The 16,395-nt window shown below is 42.5% G+C and overlaps 1 protein-coding gene across 1 annotated transcript in view; it reads left to right on the top strand.

The window, feature by feature from the left end:
• Positions 1 to 6,447: 6,447 nt before the first annotated feature.
• RAB20 (RAB20, member RAS oncogene family) overlaps positions 6,448 to 16,395 on the top strand; it is a 35,348-nt gene continuing 25,400 nt past the window's right edge. The window contains exon 1 of the mRNA XM_051772859.1: positions 6,448 to 6,768. Within this exon, the coding sequence (XP_051628819.1) occupies positions 6,597 to 6,768 (172 nt within the window). The 5' untranslated portion in view covers positions 6,448 to 6,596. The remainder of the gene's footprint in view (positions 6,769 to 16,395) is intronic.

Below are 16,395 nucleotides of genomic sequence, written 5' to 3'. Positions count from 1 at the left end.
CTCCAAAAACATGCTAGTATCAATTATATTTGCATATTCTAAATTCCACTTTGGTCATCCTTTCTCCACCTAATCTTGAAGTCCATCTTCATACATGTAAGTAAATCATTACTATCTTTATACTCCTAATTGCAGTAGTATTTCCTTTATAAGTAAATTCCATTATCCACCAATAGCTGGTGCACCTCTCACCCAAGGGCCAGACGTGGGCAGATGAAAAAAGAGCCCATGAAGGGGTGCAATGCTTTTAGGAGAAATCGTTGTGATAAATTTCATTTCACAGTGATCAGTTTGTACTTTGAAGGTTATCTTTCTTTAAGGGGATAAAACCAGGATGGCTGCTCTTTCCTGGCAAATTCAATCAAATTTTTTTGACCTTTAACAAGTGTCAGGAGGAGAAATCCCACTTCCCTCTGCATACTGCCAGTATGGGTGGGGAGGAGTTCAAAGAGGAAGAAGAAAAGGAGATTGCAATGTCTCATCCAGCCAAGCGGTGAAATAAAAGCGTAGTAACAGGGCTGGAGGGAGGACAAAGCATAACTCCTGACTGGATGTGTGTTAGGAATGGTATTCCCCAATTTAGTATTCCCAGCAAAACACTCCAACTCTAGCTCACTCCCCTGTTCCCCCCACCTCCTCCCCTGCTGTGCAATGGGGAGAAGAACTGGAGACACAAAAAGTACAGATCACAGGTTGAGATAAGAACAATTTACTGGAAACAGCAATGAAATAAGAAAAAGAACAGTAAAAGCAACAGTATTAATAACAAAGTGTATGAGAGGTGAAGGTGAGTGCTCACTGCTAGGAAACCTCTGACAACACCCCAGAGCGCCTCCACTCTACATGACCCGAAAGGGACCTCTTCCCCTGTCCCTGGAAAATTACCTGAGGTGGTATAAAATAACCTCTGGGTCCTAGCCATGCCCCCTCCTGGCTACTGCAAAAATTGACCCTGCCTGTCCAGAACTAGGACAATGTGATTTTGTCCTGAGGCAAATTTGTCTGTGACACTCTTCAATGGACTTTTCTTCCTGACCAAAACCAATGATGGCATGCTTGGTACCATGTGAGTTTCTTCACAGGGAATAGCTATGGCTGTAGCCTAGAGAAATGACTTAAAATTAATGTATAATATGCAAAAGATACTTGATATGCATGAATATCAGTAGTGATGAGGTGAGCTCAACTGAAAACAGACGTCTGTTCTTCTATATATGTCACTTTTTAAACAATTCATGTGATGACAGTATTGAACTTGTAAATGAAAATTAAGCTCTTTCAACTGTCGCAAACCTGTGTTATGAGAATATCTTCACATTTAAAGGTCGCAAGTTGCATTCATTTTGGCTCCCATGTCCTTATTAATCACTAGGATCATGCCATCTGATTGTGCCAAATCTGTACTCAGATTCCCATTTGTGGGCTCCTGCAGTCTATAGGATGTCTCATAGATCCTTGGGTCTGTTTATCGTGGACAAGAATCTTGATGAGTTTATAAGAACTAAAGCAAACTCTAGCTAACTTACTCCATGTCTTTTATGGTGCTAGGAAGAGTGAAAACCTAATACATCTTTTTATAGGCCATAGTTCTGTAATCTCTTGTAGGCATACGTGATTTTGGTGAGGGGGAAGTATGAGTAAGGAGAGAACTGAGCTGGCTGGTGGTGTGGGCACAGCAAGGCTGCTCCTTCCATACAGTGCCAGCCACTAGCTGTTCCAAACTCAGATTCCTCACTGCAGAAAGCTGACTTAAGAACTTGACTCACAGTTGAACAACAAAGGCTAAACTAACTTCCTGTGGAAGACCTGTGTGGGGAATTCCTCCTGAACTCCTATTTGCATCTGAATCTCTAGCATCTGTGCATTAGGGAAGAGTTCACTTTTGCTCACTCAGTGGCTGTATCTATAGCTCAGGTTGCCTCATGGTTTCCATCTAAGACCTTCTGTTCAACTTTCTTTAACAAAGGCAAATTCTAGTCACTCAGGTCAGGCTTTTCTGTCATAAAGATATCTTAAGGTGGTTGATTTACCCATGTCATTTTCAGGGTGCTGTGGTTCAGACACTGACTAATACAGTGATATGCTTTTCCAATCCTGGTGAAAGAGAACAGTCCTACAACTGAGGTGCTCCAAAACCCGCAAGGTCTGAAGAGGAGGCAGAGCAGGAATATTTGCCAAGAGAAAGTAAAGGTCTGTGAGCAGCCAGCACTGACCAACTGAAGCCTCAGGGAACTGAAGTTCCATGGGTGCAATCGTCAGCCTCCTCTGTGCTGATCACAAAACCAGCAGAAAACTACTCACTGTCACTGTTGAGCTAGTTTTTCATCAGCTCATCAAGCTAAATTGGTACAGGGAATGGTCAAGCAGAAGCCAGGGCCAGCCTAAGGAAAAGGCTGGGAAAAGGAGGGGGAGAAAGGTATGGAACTGCAACCCTATAGAAGACAGACTAACTCTTGATATGCAGTACAGGGCAATATCCCTTGATTAGGGCATCTGACTTGTGGGCTAATATGCAGGGTGAAGAGGAAGAACCTAGAATATTTTAGGATAAATATGTAGGCAGAGCAGTGGCTATGTGATGAACAACTCTTTCAGGCTATTCATCATGTTGCCACTGCTCTGTCTACATATTTCAGGCTTTTTAGCCTGAAAGAGAGCACCTTGAGAGTGAGGTCTAGTTAGGGTTGTCTGGAAGATGATGAGTGCAAATATTTCTGTTTAATGAGCATGCATACTCATTTGCTCATTTAGAAGAAAGAAGTCATAAAGGAAGGCAATAAGCAGAAACAAAAACAGAAATTGCCGTGGTTCACCGACTGGTACCTGTTAGTAGGTTTTGCAGTGACCTCATACTTCATGAAGAGGTGCAACAAAGCACTGGAGTGCCAGCACGTACTGAGGACAAGGGATAAGCCTCTCTTACTGCCCTCTCCTTGTTTCACAAAACCTTGACTAGGATTCACTAGATAACTGAGATACATGCCTCTAAGTTATGGATTCATCTGTCTTTAAAAAGCAGCATGTTTCTTTCAGCAGTTTGTACTGCCTTTATCATTACAAACAATCCCATTGAGATCCCCTGCAGTATCTCCAGAAAGCACACATCTAGTCATGGAGATTCAACATCCCAAAAGACAGAGGCACTGCTGGAAGACAAAAGAAAGAGACATGTTATGATGCTGAACACAAAGGCCACAGCACACCTGTGACATGTTGGGGGCAGCAGTTAGTAGCTGACATGACATATGCCTTCAATCACTTACTCAGTTTGTCTCCAAAATAAGATCAGCTCAGCAAAAAACAACCCTGTTCTGTGGCAAACATTTCACCTCATGTGAACTTACAAAGTACTGTTAGCCTGGAGACCAAATGGGGCCCATAGGCAGGACAATGTATATAAATACCCAGGTAAGGCTGGCAAGGAAACAAATAAACAGGCTCTAATTTTCTCCTGCAACATTAAGCACTTTTCATACTGTGCGAGACTAGAAAGGTTGAGTTACCCTGACGTCAGTACAGTCATTACTGGCTCAGGTTTTTGGCTTATGTACAAGGCTAACATTCTTACTCTTGAGAGGGTCTTACTCTAGCACAGAAATGGTTAAGAAACTTTAATGTGTTATTCACCTCTGTATCCTAGCCCAAGTGTCTGAATTTCAGAATATCTGGAGACCAACCATGGTGACCATGTTTTCATGGTGTCAGGAAGATTAATGAACAACCTCACTGTAATTAAAGGCCTCTTCAGATGCTCAAAAATGAAAAACAAAGACCAGACACTACGTGCAGTCCACATACATGCACTACCTAGACAGCAAAGTATTCCATATTCCTTCCTATCGAGCACTTTAGACATTCTTCATGCCCATACTTCTACCGTGAAGATCTCTTGCTACAGACGTCTCAGTGATTTTGGGAAATTATCTTGCAACAGGCCAATGCATCTGAGTGTTAGAGAGCAAATTAAAGGCTCTTAATGTTTTCCCAAATATTTTCACATATGCTCTGTTATTATTTATATTGCATTACAGACTATCTTGAGCCATTTGACTTTAACAAGAGGCGACTTAAATTGTATGCTGTAGATTGGAGTGCATTCATCCAAGGAGACATTGGCAGTAATAACCAAGGACACTGTGCTGTGCCTAATGAAGGTGTTTTCCTGAAGTCAGTGGGATCTCAGACTGCTGAGGACTTTACAAATTGAGTTTTTAAGGGCCTACCTCAGGAGCCCTTCTACATACCTGGAACCTGTCCAGATCATAATTTTCCTAAATTCTCTCAGGGATCTGAAACAACACCCAGTACTCTCCAATCCTATTGCACCTGATTATTAGGCATAGATTGCTGTGCAACAGAGGTAATCCTTTAAGTGGTGAATGGGAGATGCATACTACTGAGATAATGCACATCCCTGCCTGAGTGAGGGACTGTGACCCCAGGTCCAAATGAGTACTGGACCAGATGGATTTGGCATCTCATTTAGCTAGGCTATGGTTAACATACAAAAGTAGTACATTGCCGTCAGTCAAAGTCAGTTGCTAGCACTTTCAGGAGAGTCCCCTGTCTGTCTGACTGCTGCTAGCTGTTAATACACACAGTCAAAAATGTGGGGATTTAGGTATGTGTTTCAAGAAACTGCGGAAAACATCTGCGAAGGGAGTGGGCTTCTCTTTTTATAGGGTTTATTATTAACAAACCCTAAAATCCCAGTTGCATTTTCACCGTATTACTGAAATTGTTTTCTGTCCTAACTTCTCTGCATCACTGTTAGAAATTATTGATACCTGTTTCGAACACCAGAAAGACCTACAATTCACTTGTACATGAAAATAATTCAAGTACAGCAGAATTTTGGTGAAATTCAGAAATAATTGCTTTAGTGCTTTAACTGCTAGCATTTGGTAGCAAAAGCACTGATGTAAATCAATAATTGTGTTTAAGCTTTTAGGTGTTTGTTCTGCAGACAGAATACAATGCATAAGGTGAGAGTACATAAACTCAGGACCTTTTTGCTGGTGCAGATCCTTATGGTCCAAACTATTTTATACCAAATTCTTCTTTTCACTTTCTGAAATGGCATCTGCCACTTCAAAAGGATGTAACTTATATTGCACTTGGGAATTTGCGAGAAGTATGCATGCAAAAAGAATGTCTGTTCTTTTTACACTTTCATACCAAGCACCTGGAAGAACACTACTTGCTTTGCACTGCCTCAGAGAAGCACCTTGATTTAATATGTTTACCAGCTCTGGGATTGAGATGGGAATCTGAAGCAAAGGCCGCACATGCCACAGAAAAATACTGCCACACAATTATCAAAGTATAACAATTCCCCCTCACATAGTATTTCACATAGTCCTGAATCACATCTCATGTTAATATTTTGGAGTCACTTGTAAGATTTTTTTTTACCAAATAATTTAACATCCTCTCTCTTTGCGTATTTCCAGTACTTTAATATCTGGAGTATATCTGATTCTGAACTGAAATTATGTATCACTGGGTACAGCTGCAAAACCACAAATATGAGCAGTAAAAGCAGAATAAGCAAAATTAAGTAGGCATGGCTTAAAACCCCACACTGCTACGCAGCTAGTCCCTTTTAGCAGGTAAACAAAAATCGTAGCATCTCATAAATCCAAAGCCTAGACTGGCTAAAGAAATTGTAAGAGTTTCAACATGAGACATGCAAGAATGAGGATGTGCATCTATTTATTTTGAAAAGTGCTGCTAGGGAGAGAAAATTATTAACTCGTAAGTTCTCTTAAAAATCCTGTAACAGTTGTTTCCCTCCACGATGTGGTGTACACATTATCCCTTTATTTGCTCCAAATTTGTAGCATGTTTATATCCTATTAAAATATTTTTTTCCAGATTTATTTGGCACAAAAATGACCGATGTAAAAATGATAGGCTAGATCTCTGGGTAATTTAAATGGTTGCAATTCTGTCACCTGAAATGGAATTAACCCAAATTACAGCAGCTGGGCACCTGACTGTGCTCCTAATTTCGGAGCAACTTTCCGCCCCTCCACGTACACCCTGGGAGGCGAGCGGGATGAGCGGGCTTTCGGCTGGGCTCCAGGAGGGCTGTGGAGCTGGTGGCTGCGGTGTCTCCGGCGGGAAGGACGCAGGCAGCCCGGGGGGCAGCAGCATCCCCCGAAGGCTCAGTCGATGCCCCCGCGAGTGGCGGCTGCTCGGCAGCCCGGCAGCGGCCACCCCAGCCCGAGGCGGCCGGGACACATCACCCGGCTCCCGCGGGGCAGGGCAGGGGCGGGGGCTCGGGCTCGGGCTTCGCGGAGCTCCGGCCGCCTCTTCGCCCGCGTCCCCTCCCCCTGGTGGGGGCGGGAGCGGGGCCGGCCCGGGGAGGAGGAGCAGCCGGAGCCGAAGTCGGGGCTGGATCGCGGCGGCTCCGGCGGAGCCCCCGAAGTTTGCGCTGCCGGCGGAGGCGGCTCCGGGCCCTCGTCCCGCCGCTTCCGGGGCTCCGCCGGGCGGAGCGGGCCGGGCCGGGCCGGGCCCGCGGGCGGCCGGGGCAGGGGGCGGGAGCGGCCGCCGGCAGGGAGCCGAGCCGAGCCGAGCCGAGCCGAGCCGCGATGAAGAAGCCGGACGGGAAGGTGGTGCTGCTGGGGGACATGAACGTGGGCAAGACCTCCCTGCTGCACCGCTACATGGAGCGGCGCTTCCAGGAGACGGTCAGCACCGTCGGCGGCGCCTTCTACTTGAAGCAGTGGGGTCCGTACAACATCTCCATCTGGGACACCGCAGGTGAGCGGGGGGCGGCCCGGAGGAGGGGGGCTCTGGCCCCGCGGGCTCCCGGCGTTTCCTGGCGGAACGGGACTCTAAAGAATTTGGGCGGCGTTTGCCGGCGGGCTGCCCCTGTCCTCCGAGTCCGAGGAGAGCGGCGCTGCCCCCGGCACCCTCTGTGCCAGGGTCACGATGCCTATGGCTTTCTTTTCCCTAGTTTTGGTTCTGCCCTAATGTACGAGCTGTCGATGGGAAAGATTGCGGGCTGGTGTCCTGGCTCGGGACAGCCTCACCTTTCCGAGAAGCGGCGAGTGGGAGATGGAGAGATGGTCCCCCGGTGCCCTGGCGGGGGAGGCCGGCCCCGGGAACCCTGCCCTGGTGCTTAGCGCCTTGTTTTGGCACTACGGTAAAGTCAGTCGCCTGAAACATAGGGGTTGGCAGTAGTACAAAGTCTGAAAAGAAATACGATTTTGACGGGCCAGAAGGGGCCTTACGTCTGCTCATCTGTAGTGTTTTTGGACTTGCTTTGCGAAATGTGAATGTACAGGGAAGATTGCGGCGCCAGTTTGCTCTTTTGCCCGAGTAGATTGCTACTGACGGCAAATTCAGGTAGGAATTAGAGAGCTTACAGTTTCTGCTCATCCCTTCTCGATGTGTGGCGATGAGTATCCTTTTGATATCAGCTGGTGTCAGACTTGGACTTCCAAAAGCGCGCTGCTCACCAGCCGTTCAGACGTGGCGTTCCCCTTCACCACAGCAATAAGAGCATAAGGAATTAATGCACAGAGAGCACGGGCTGCAGGCAGTTTCTGTCTGGGATAGCAGCAAGGGGCTGTCTGGCCCGCTGTATTGTGGCAGGCAGCATCTCCGGGATGCAGGAAGGAGTATGGGTTGTGGTCATGTGTAGTCATATGAATGTCTTGCTCTTGATTGTTAAGTCAGGAAGCTCCCCCCTGTCATGTAAAGGACTAAGACTGTCCAGAAAAGTGAGGTCTATAAACGCTCTTACTCCTTAAATTGATCTTGGGGAAAAATAATCTTGTTCAATATTTTTTTATTTTCATGTTTAGCTGGATTTTAGAAGATTTATTAGTGGCAACATGAAGAATGCTGATTATGTGTCCTTGTGAAACTTGTGGAGCCGCAGCATCGTGCAATATTCCAGTTTCCTTTTGGTGACGTTTGGGAGGGAAGTTCATTTGCTGTGTCACTTCATGTCACAACCTAGTCCAAAATGGCTTTTCCTGCATCAGGAATTGAGAAGGAGGAAGAGGAGAAATGAAACTGCCGAGAAATTATGCAGAAACACATTTGGGGGTGGGAAGGAGATTTTTAAGAACTTTTGCTTCTTGCATTTCTTAATCTGTAACTATGATGAAAGCTTTGTACCAGTAGCTCTGTTTTAAACATACTTTCTATGTCCTTTGCAGTATTTTTGAAAAAAAAATCGACTTCCATTTTGGAATTGATGTGTTTTACTGTGGGAAGTCTCCTGTGGGCAATTGCTGCTTGCTTCTATTAAGCCAGACCCACATGGGAGATTAATAGTGGGCTTTATTTCAACAGAATTATCTTGGTGATGTTGTTCTTTGGTAATTTCCATTACACCCTTCTGATTTTTTTTATCATACACAAAAAAATAAGTCCCTTCAAGGCTTGTCTGCATTTAGAACCCTTTTTTTTTCAATCATTTATTCTTATTGCAGTATTTTAGTCCATGTTATTTGAGGCTTCAGGCTACCAGCTCTACGTGGCATCTGGAAAGCTCCAGAGTTGGGTTCTCCATGTGCCAGATGAAGCACCCAGGTGATTCCTGTCTCAGGGCAACACAAGTGTTCAGAACTCAACAATCGCCTTCCCAGTGACCATGGTTTCCTCTGTACCCTGGAGCAGGCCGCTGCTGATGCTGCTGCCTGCATAACACTGCAGTGGAAGCTCTGCTGCTCTCTAAGACTTGGCAGGACTTCTGTAGCAGGATTGCTGAAGCTGTATTTGTAGAACACTTGTTGAAAAGTGTTGCTGTATTTTACCAGGGGAGGCATAACATGTATTCCTCGTCCTTCTCTCTTGTTGGAGTGAGCATTGAGCCCAGCTGTCCCTTCTCTTGTGTTTCACAGGCAGGTGTGGACTCTTTCACCACCTCTCTGTTGACTTGGAAGTTGCTAAGACCGGGCACTAGACTGTTTTAGGGCATGTGGAGTCTCATTAACCTTGGAACAAATAGAAGCTCCCAGGGCTTATATATGCTTTCTCCTGTCCGGGTGAAGAAGGAAGGGACCATGTGGACACTTGTAACCCTGATGTTAAGTCACAAGGGGATTCAAAAGCCTGCATAATTTATTTATTTATTATTTTTATTTTGTGCGGACCTTATGCTTTTGCTAGCCACAACTGGAGACCTTGGCCTGTGGCTCTTATCTCTCTATAGTCTCACTATCTTATCTCTACCAGGTGGGTACCAACTAAGCTTGGAATTTATGTAGTAAGGAGGACTTTAAAATTTAGCTTTTTTGTCTGTTTATTAACTTGAGTTGCTTACTACTGCATTCTTGTGAAGCAGTGACATGGTTATCAAATACAGATACATTGTTTTCTTCAATTACGTGTGTGCAGATATTATAGAGAAATCCAGCAAGAAACAATCATCCAGGAGATTTAAAATTCTTTAGCATGGCAATATGACAAAAGTATGCATCCATCCTACCTACCTAAATAATGAGTGCCATCTCAAGACATCCATCTTAATACCTTAATAGTACTTTGTACAATGTACATTGTAGAAATATGGAAGATTTGACCTAGAAAAATGGGGGTGCTTGGTAGTAACTACTTTACTAGTTTGATACATAATTGAACCAGGTAAACTGGAATTCATCTTCTTTTTTAATTTTCTCAGTTTGCGTTATATTTAGTATGTGAATGTATGTGCATTTTTGTTGTTGCTTATCAATGTTATTTTGGGGACCATTATCTCCACAGAAGTCCCCTATATATTACTTGTAGTTTGGTGTGTATGGTTTTTGTTGTTCTGGTATGGGTCAGGCATTTGGCTGTAGCAGTGTAAGCCACTGAAGCTTCATTCCAGTAATACAGAGTTTTGTTTGTACAAGATTAGACTTTAGTGATTGATGAGAATATCTGCAGTAGTGGTGATCTATCAAAAGTTAAGCATGGATGGATATTAGTACGACACAAGTTTAATTGTGCATCTTCTGAATTATTTAAAATATGTGTCATTTTCACTCATCACTGCGTTGATATTGCATTACTTCTCTCACTTTCCCAGGAAGAATGAAATTTTCTTGCCACAGTGCTCTAAAATGTATGTTTCTGTGTTGTTATCACTCAGTGAATCACAGTGTGCACACCTGACCTGTTCTACCAAGCTAGGACTGAAGTGCAAATCAGTTATTCCAGGGAGGACTCTTTTTCTCTTGGCTGTACATTCACACCTCTCTTTATCTTGGAAAAATCAGCTGCTTAGTCTAGTCTAAATCTTTCATGTTCTTATCCGCAAGTCTTGTCAAATGGGTGTGCAGAAGTTGTCAGACTTGATTGGCTTTTTTATGTAAATGCTCATGGCAAATAGTTCAACATTTCCAGTTTTCCAATTTGATGATTACGAGAGAAGTTATTTGGAAATTGCATTCAACTTAAAGAAACAAATGAGCCACAGATGGAAGAATACTTGTGAGAAGTATCATATGCTTGCCATGTTTTGAAGCTCTTTTTTTTCCCCTAGCCATCTGCTTTTGACTATTTCTTCACTGTCAGGGGCTTGTGTCTGACCTAGCATGGTTGCTGTTGTATTCGTGGTTGGTGCAGAAAGTTATTTATTACTCCTTATCTTCTGATGCTACAGATTGCCTTTGTTCGTTTTCTCTTTGGATCAGTTAATTCAAAGGAATTAAAAAAAATGTGGCATAAACTATACAAAAAAAGAAACTTTACAGTTTTAACATGTTTTAAAGGACTAGTCTACTGGAAATGGCCTAGTCTCTAAAGCATTTGAGTACATGCTTTGAGACCTTCATACTAGTATATTTGAAGTAGTACTTTTCTGGAACAAGGAAAGTAAGCAACAGCATCAGCCAGAAGAACTTTTTCACATGAAGACACATTGGACACTCAGGATGTCAAAGCTATATATATATAATGTGTGTATATATTTATATCTTCTAGGCAGTGCTGACAGCAGCTGCAGAGTAAACCAAAACTTCCTGCTGGGTGCTGATGGCATGCAGCTCTGAGCTAGCATGTTATCTCTTGTCTCTGGTAGCAGAAAGCATCCTGAAGTTTTGAAGGTCTTGGCCCTGCACCACCATTGAATCGAAAATAATAGTGTGAGGTGAGCTAATGATATTGTGGGAATCTTTTGGTTGTTCAGGCATGTTTTCTGATGCCTTTGTATTTCAAAAGGCAAAAGTAGTTTGTGTGTTAGATTTCAGTCTCTCTAAAGTTGACATTTGTTCATCTGACAGATGAGTGGTGCCCTCAGTAGCAAGGTTTCTTAATGATTAGTGGTCATGTTCCCTGTGTTGCTGGCTTAGTATTAGAGCAGCCAACCAGTAAATTAATGACAAGCAGTTTAAAAAGTTCACATCAGGATCCTGTAATTCTATTTTAAGAAGCTGAGTTTTGAACTTGCCAACAGATATTCATGCAGTATTATAATGGGGAAACATAAAGGTTAACGGGGAAAGCAGACTTTCCTTCTTTTCCTTCCTCTCATCGTGAGCTATCTGTCTGCAAGAACTGACTTGATTATTTTCCTCTGTGAATATTCAGCAACCAGTTCATATTTTTACACCTTACACCCCTTTATTTTGCACCTGCAGATTTTTTTTTTTTTTCACTTGTCAGACTTAGTAGATTTAGGGACAAAGGAGATAAACATAGCCTGGAAAAGGGTTTTCTGTGGCTTAGGTCAACTGCAGTGTACTTGCCTAATGAGTGCATACATCTCTTGTGCCTGGTTTGCTGATGTCTGATGGATCAGTGCTGGTGAGCATGTGTGAATTTCTCACAGCTTCCAATCTCTGACCACTAGGGTTTCATAAGCTGCAGTGCAGGCAACTGCCTGTGCTGAGCTTTCTCGGATTAGGTGTGAATGTTTAGGTGGTAAGACGTGTTAGGTTCCTCCTTGTAAGAAATGTTGAAGTGTTAAAGCCTAACTAAGCAAGAGAGGAACTTGAGTTTTGGTTGGGGGTTTTTTTGGGGGTGTTTCCCCCCCCCCTCAGAATTTATCTGTGTTGATGTACACTTCCTTCTGCACATAGAATATGTGCAGAAGGAATCCATGAGTTGAAAGGGACCCATAAGGATCATCAAGTCCAATTCCCTGCTCCTTGTTCAATTACTTGAAAGTAAACTGTGTGACCAAGAGCATCTTCCATATGCTCCTTGAATTGTGACAGGCTTGGTTTTCTGGGGAGCCTGTACCAGGGATTGACCACCCTCTCAGTGAAGGACCTTTTCCTAATGTCCAATCTGAAATTTGGATGCAGCTTTGTTCTGTTTCCTCATAAAGGTGGAGACCTAGCAAAGTTCTCAGGAGAAACCTGGGATGGGATGTGACTTGGTCCCTGTCATAGGAGATCAGCCCAGGCAGGCTGGTCTCCTGGCTGCCCTGGGGCCTAACATTCCTGTATGGTGAACAACATGCAAATTGGCAGTAGGGAAGGGGGAAGGATGGCCCTCCATCATGTTGAAACAGAATGAAGAAAGAGTAGGATTTAAGTGATGTATTTTCCTCACAAATGAAGACTGATAGAAGCTACTCTGTTTGATGTTCTGCTGGTTTTGACTTTTGGAAGTAGAGGATTACTGCAAGGGAAAAGAAGCTGCAGATGAGATGGTTGGGTAGGTTAGTCAAAGCCAGAAAGGACTCTGATGCATGTGCCTTTCTGAACCTGGTGAAATGGTGACAGTGACTGGGGTTGGGTGTTGCTGAATGTGTAATAAGATGTCTTTAGTTGAGGAGGTTACTTGTTGGAAGCACATAGGGGATATCACCTTGAAAAGTGTCTTGGACATCAGAGATGATTTAGTGAGGAAGGCTACTGAGTGTGTACCTGTGCTGAAGAGGTGGGGACTAAACAATACACAAGATGGAAAGATGGAAATTATGGAGAATAAAAAGCCCTTAGTTTGTTGTTGGTGAGTCATGGCTCAAGGGCAGTTACCACCAAGAGTCTTTGACTTTATTTTTTTTTTCTTTTTACCCTTGGAAAAATTATTCTGCAGAATATTATGTTGGCCTCTGCATGTCAGTTGTTCATAATTGTTGTACGTAAAACAATGGTGGCTGAGGACTAGTGCCTCATACACACATACCATGGTTTCCCTGGGATTACTGTGCATGGTTATAGGTTATATATTTTTGTATCTTGAAAAGGAAATCATGAGAGTGTAAATACATATCAAAAAGAAACAGGAGACAAAGTAACACACTTAGTACCAACTCTTTCAGAGGCAAGCTAATGTGGAGGTTATACCACCTTGTTGTGAGTACTTGATGCAGGCCAAGATAAATGTGTGTGTCAACCTCTGCAATACCTTCTGTATTCCAGCCCTATGTTAAATTCCCACTTTGGATGTGGTATTTAATAATAGTCTGCAAAGCGACTGTCCTGTTCTAGCTTAAGTGGGAAACTACTCAACAGTTCAAGTGAGACTTTCCCTGAAAAGTATTAGTGACCTGCGATCTGTGCCTGGCTAAAGCTGTCCAGTACCATGCCAAGGCATTGTGGCTTGAGAAACATGAGCAACTTTGGAGTCTTCAGTAGGACAGATGAGTTTGTACAAGTTCTTGAACTGATTGAATAAGTCATGTTTTAAGGTCACAGACCGTAGTTTGGAGCAAAACTAAGAATCTTCATAATGAGGAGTTTGTGCCTTTGACATTGCATTCTTTCTTCCCTGGTTACTGAAGGAAGAGGTGTATTTTCCAGATGTGTCTGTCAAAACAGACTTGACAGCTGAAAGGTTAATTCACGTGCTGACTGTCTGCTATGTGACAATACTGAAAATGTATGAGGGAGGGAGGCGTAAACAAGAAAAACAGCTAGTAAAACAATGTAAATACGATGGCAAAGCTTCTGACAAAAATTGCAGACATATGGAAATTCATCTTCCTGGTGGATTGGGAGACTGTAGAAAATTTCGGAAGGGTGTCCAAGAACTGGTCTCCTAGGAGGGTATATGTAAAGGCAAAATAGGTGTTCTGTGTAAGAGAGCAAGTTATTAATGCTCTGTTGCACTCTTCAGTTTGACTTCAGTATTTGTGAAATGTATACCTGAGCTGTCTAAAAACTCAACTCTTTAAACAGTTAGAGCATGAGGGGGAAAATATCAGGTGGGCCAGTAGTTCTCTTGCTAGCTCAGTAAATAGTGTTACCCAGAGCAGCAGCAAGCTTCATAAGCTGTAGCATAGAGATGAATGTGTACAAAGTAACTCATGTTGACTCAGTTGTGTTTTCTTTTTCTGGGATACCAGTCATATTCCATACTGAAAAAATGTAAAATTATTATGTATTTAGGTGCTTGAACTTAGGCAGTCAGGGTTATGATGTCTTTCTATTGACTATGCAATGAAGTTTTAATCTTTCATTTGGAAGGAAAGTGACAGTAGGTGCTTAACGTACAAGTGTGGGGCAGGTAACTAGCTGCTAGCTGTATGGTTTTTCAATTACTTTGAGCGCTCATGTATGGTGAGTACGTTTCTCGTATCATCTCACGTACATGCACACTATGATGGCACAAATGTCCAAGCCAGGGAGGCTCCAGCTTCACAATGCCTTGGCTGAGCTGCTCCTGATACTCTAGGCTACTTTAAGTATGTTTCACGCTGCAATCACATCTTATATCTAGATGAGTTGTTTGCTTCACTGCCATTAGTGTTTCATGTTGAAGCTACAAGCCCTGTGAGCTTTGAAGAGGCAGTGTTTCATTGCCCAAACTGAAGGTACACTTAGTAATCCCTCCTCTGAGTCACATTGTGCTATTGCAAAATATCCAAACAAGTAACCTTTGTTTGGGTCTCCATCTAGAAAGACTCTGTTTGTGGTGGATACACTTGGAACCCTTAAAAATTATGAAACAGAAAGAATCATTTTCTTTTCCAAGTCTGAATTATTTCCTTTCTTTCAGGGGAACACTGGGTAGAACATCCAGGGGGCTGATCAAAAGGCATCAGTTTTGATAAATTCTTTTTCCTGTGCCTATCACATTAACTGTAACTTCATATTCAGTACCTGAAGATATGCCTAGGAAATGAGATTTCAGCTTATTGATTAACTTATGCAAGTGATGCTGCAGAGAGCAGAGGTGGTCAAAGGAAAGTTGTGGGGTTTTTGCCTTTAATTTGAATTCTTACTGTAAGTAGTTTGTCATCCTTCCTCAGAGGAGATCCAGGATAACTTCCTTTAGGACAACCAACTCAATAAGCATACAAGATTTCCACACCTATCTGGGTGTAGAAAGAAACAATCTAGAAGAGAACTTCTTAACATGGGTTTTAAAGGGAGATAGATAATCAGATGTGTTTGTGAATCTTTTAGTATATCTTTCCACCTCTTAGGAAGCAGGCAAGAATTGAAGTTGACTTTGCATGGGCCATCAAGAAGCCATTTATGGAAGATCTCTGCTGACAGCCTAAAGATTTGTGTGAGCCTGAATTTATTACTGTTTTATAAATAATGCAAAACCAGGAAAATATGTATATCAGGTTTTGCCTTTTCACCAATTCCATTGCAGCAAAAATATGTTGCAGTCTAGTCTGTAGCATGGTAGAAATTTCATGTAGGGGACTCCAGGAGGAGACACATTTAAAACTTTCAGTACTCAAACAGACTAATGTCTTATTATGAATTAAAGCTTCTGTGCTTTCAGTTTTTTTCTGGTCTGCCCTTTCATAAGGTTTGTTTGTTTGTTTTGGTTCTTTTCTGGTTTGCAGACTAATGAATTGAAGATTGGAATATTTCTGTTCAATAAGGATTATTGAGCAAATTCTATTGATAATTATATTGGAATAATTTTGTTCAATCAGGATTCAACATATCATGTAGATACTTCTCCCTGTCCCCTCAGCTTCTTCTTTTGATACGCTGACATGCGTGACTGTGTGTTACATGATTTAATATTCCACTGTTTTTGTACTTCAGGAAATTCTTACAAAATACAGAGAAAGGATGTTGTCCGGCCATCCAACTGTTCTTACATACTTAGTTTAAAAATAGTAGTCTTCGGTGTAGTTGAAATAGTAGGATAATTTTTGATTTACATTCTGCAGCTGATGTCTACTTATGAGTTTTTAGTCATGTATAGTATTCAACCATAGATATTTAAATATGTGAGATTTTATTTTTCTCTTAATTGTGTAATTGTCTGGAAATGAAGATTAGCTTAGGTAGACCTTCAGGAAAATGTTAGTAAGAATATCCTAACTAGAAACCACAAAGAAACAGTTTGGGAGGCAGGACAAGAGAAATGAATGTGTAGGACACCTCCTGAGGAATGTAAAGCAAAAGTTAGGAAGACTGAAGTAACCTTTAAAATCAAAGCAACGTCTAAATGCTGCTTATTGGTTGTGTAATAACTTCTCTACATGGGATCAACAAACTTTGATTTCTGCTTAAGCTTATGTTC

This window comes from Manacus candei, unplaced genomic scaffold (assembly GCF_025592945.1).
Source record: "Manacus candei isolate 608988 ecotype Guabito, Panama unplaced genomic scaffold, ASM2559294v1 h1tg000159l, whole genome shotgun sequence".
Classification (NCBI taxonomy): Eukaryota; Metazoa; Chordata; class Aves; order Passeriformes; family Pipridae; genus Manacus; species Manacus candei.
This window is presented reverse-complemented; position numbering and strand designations above follow the sequence as displayed.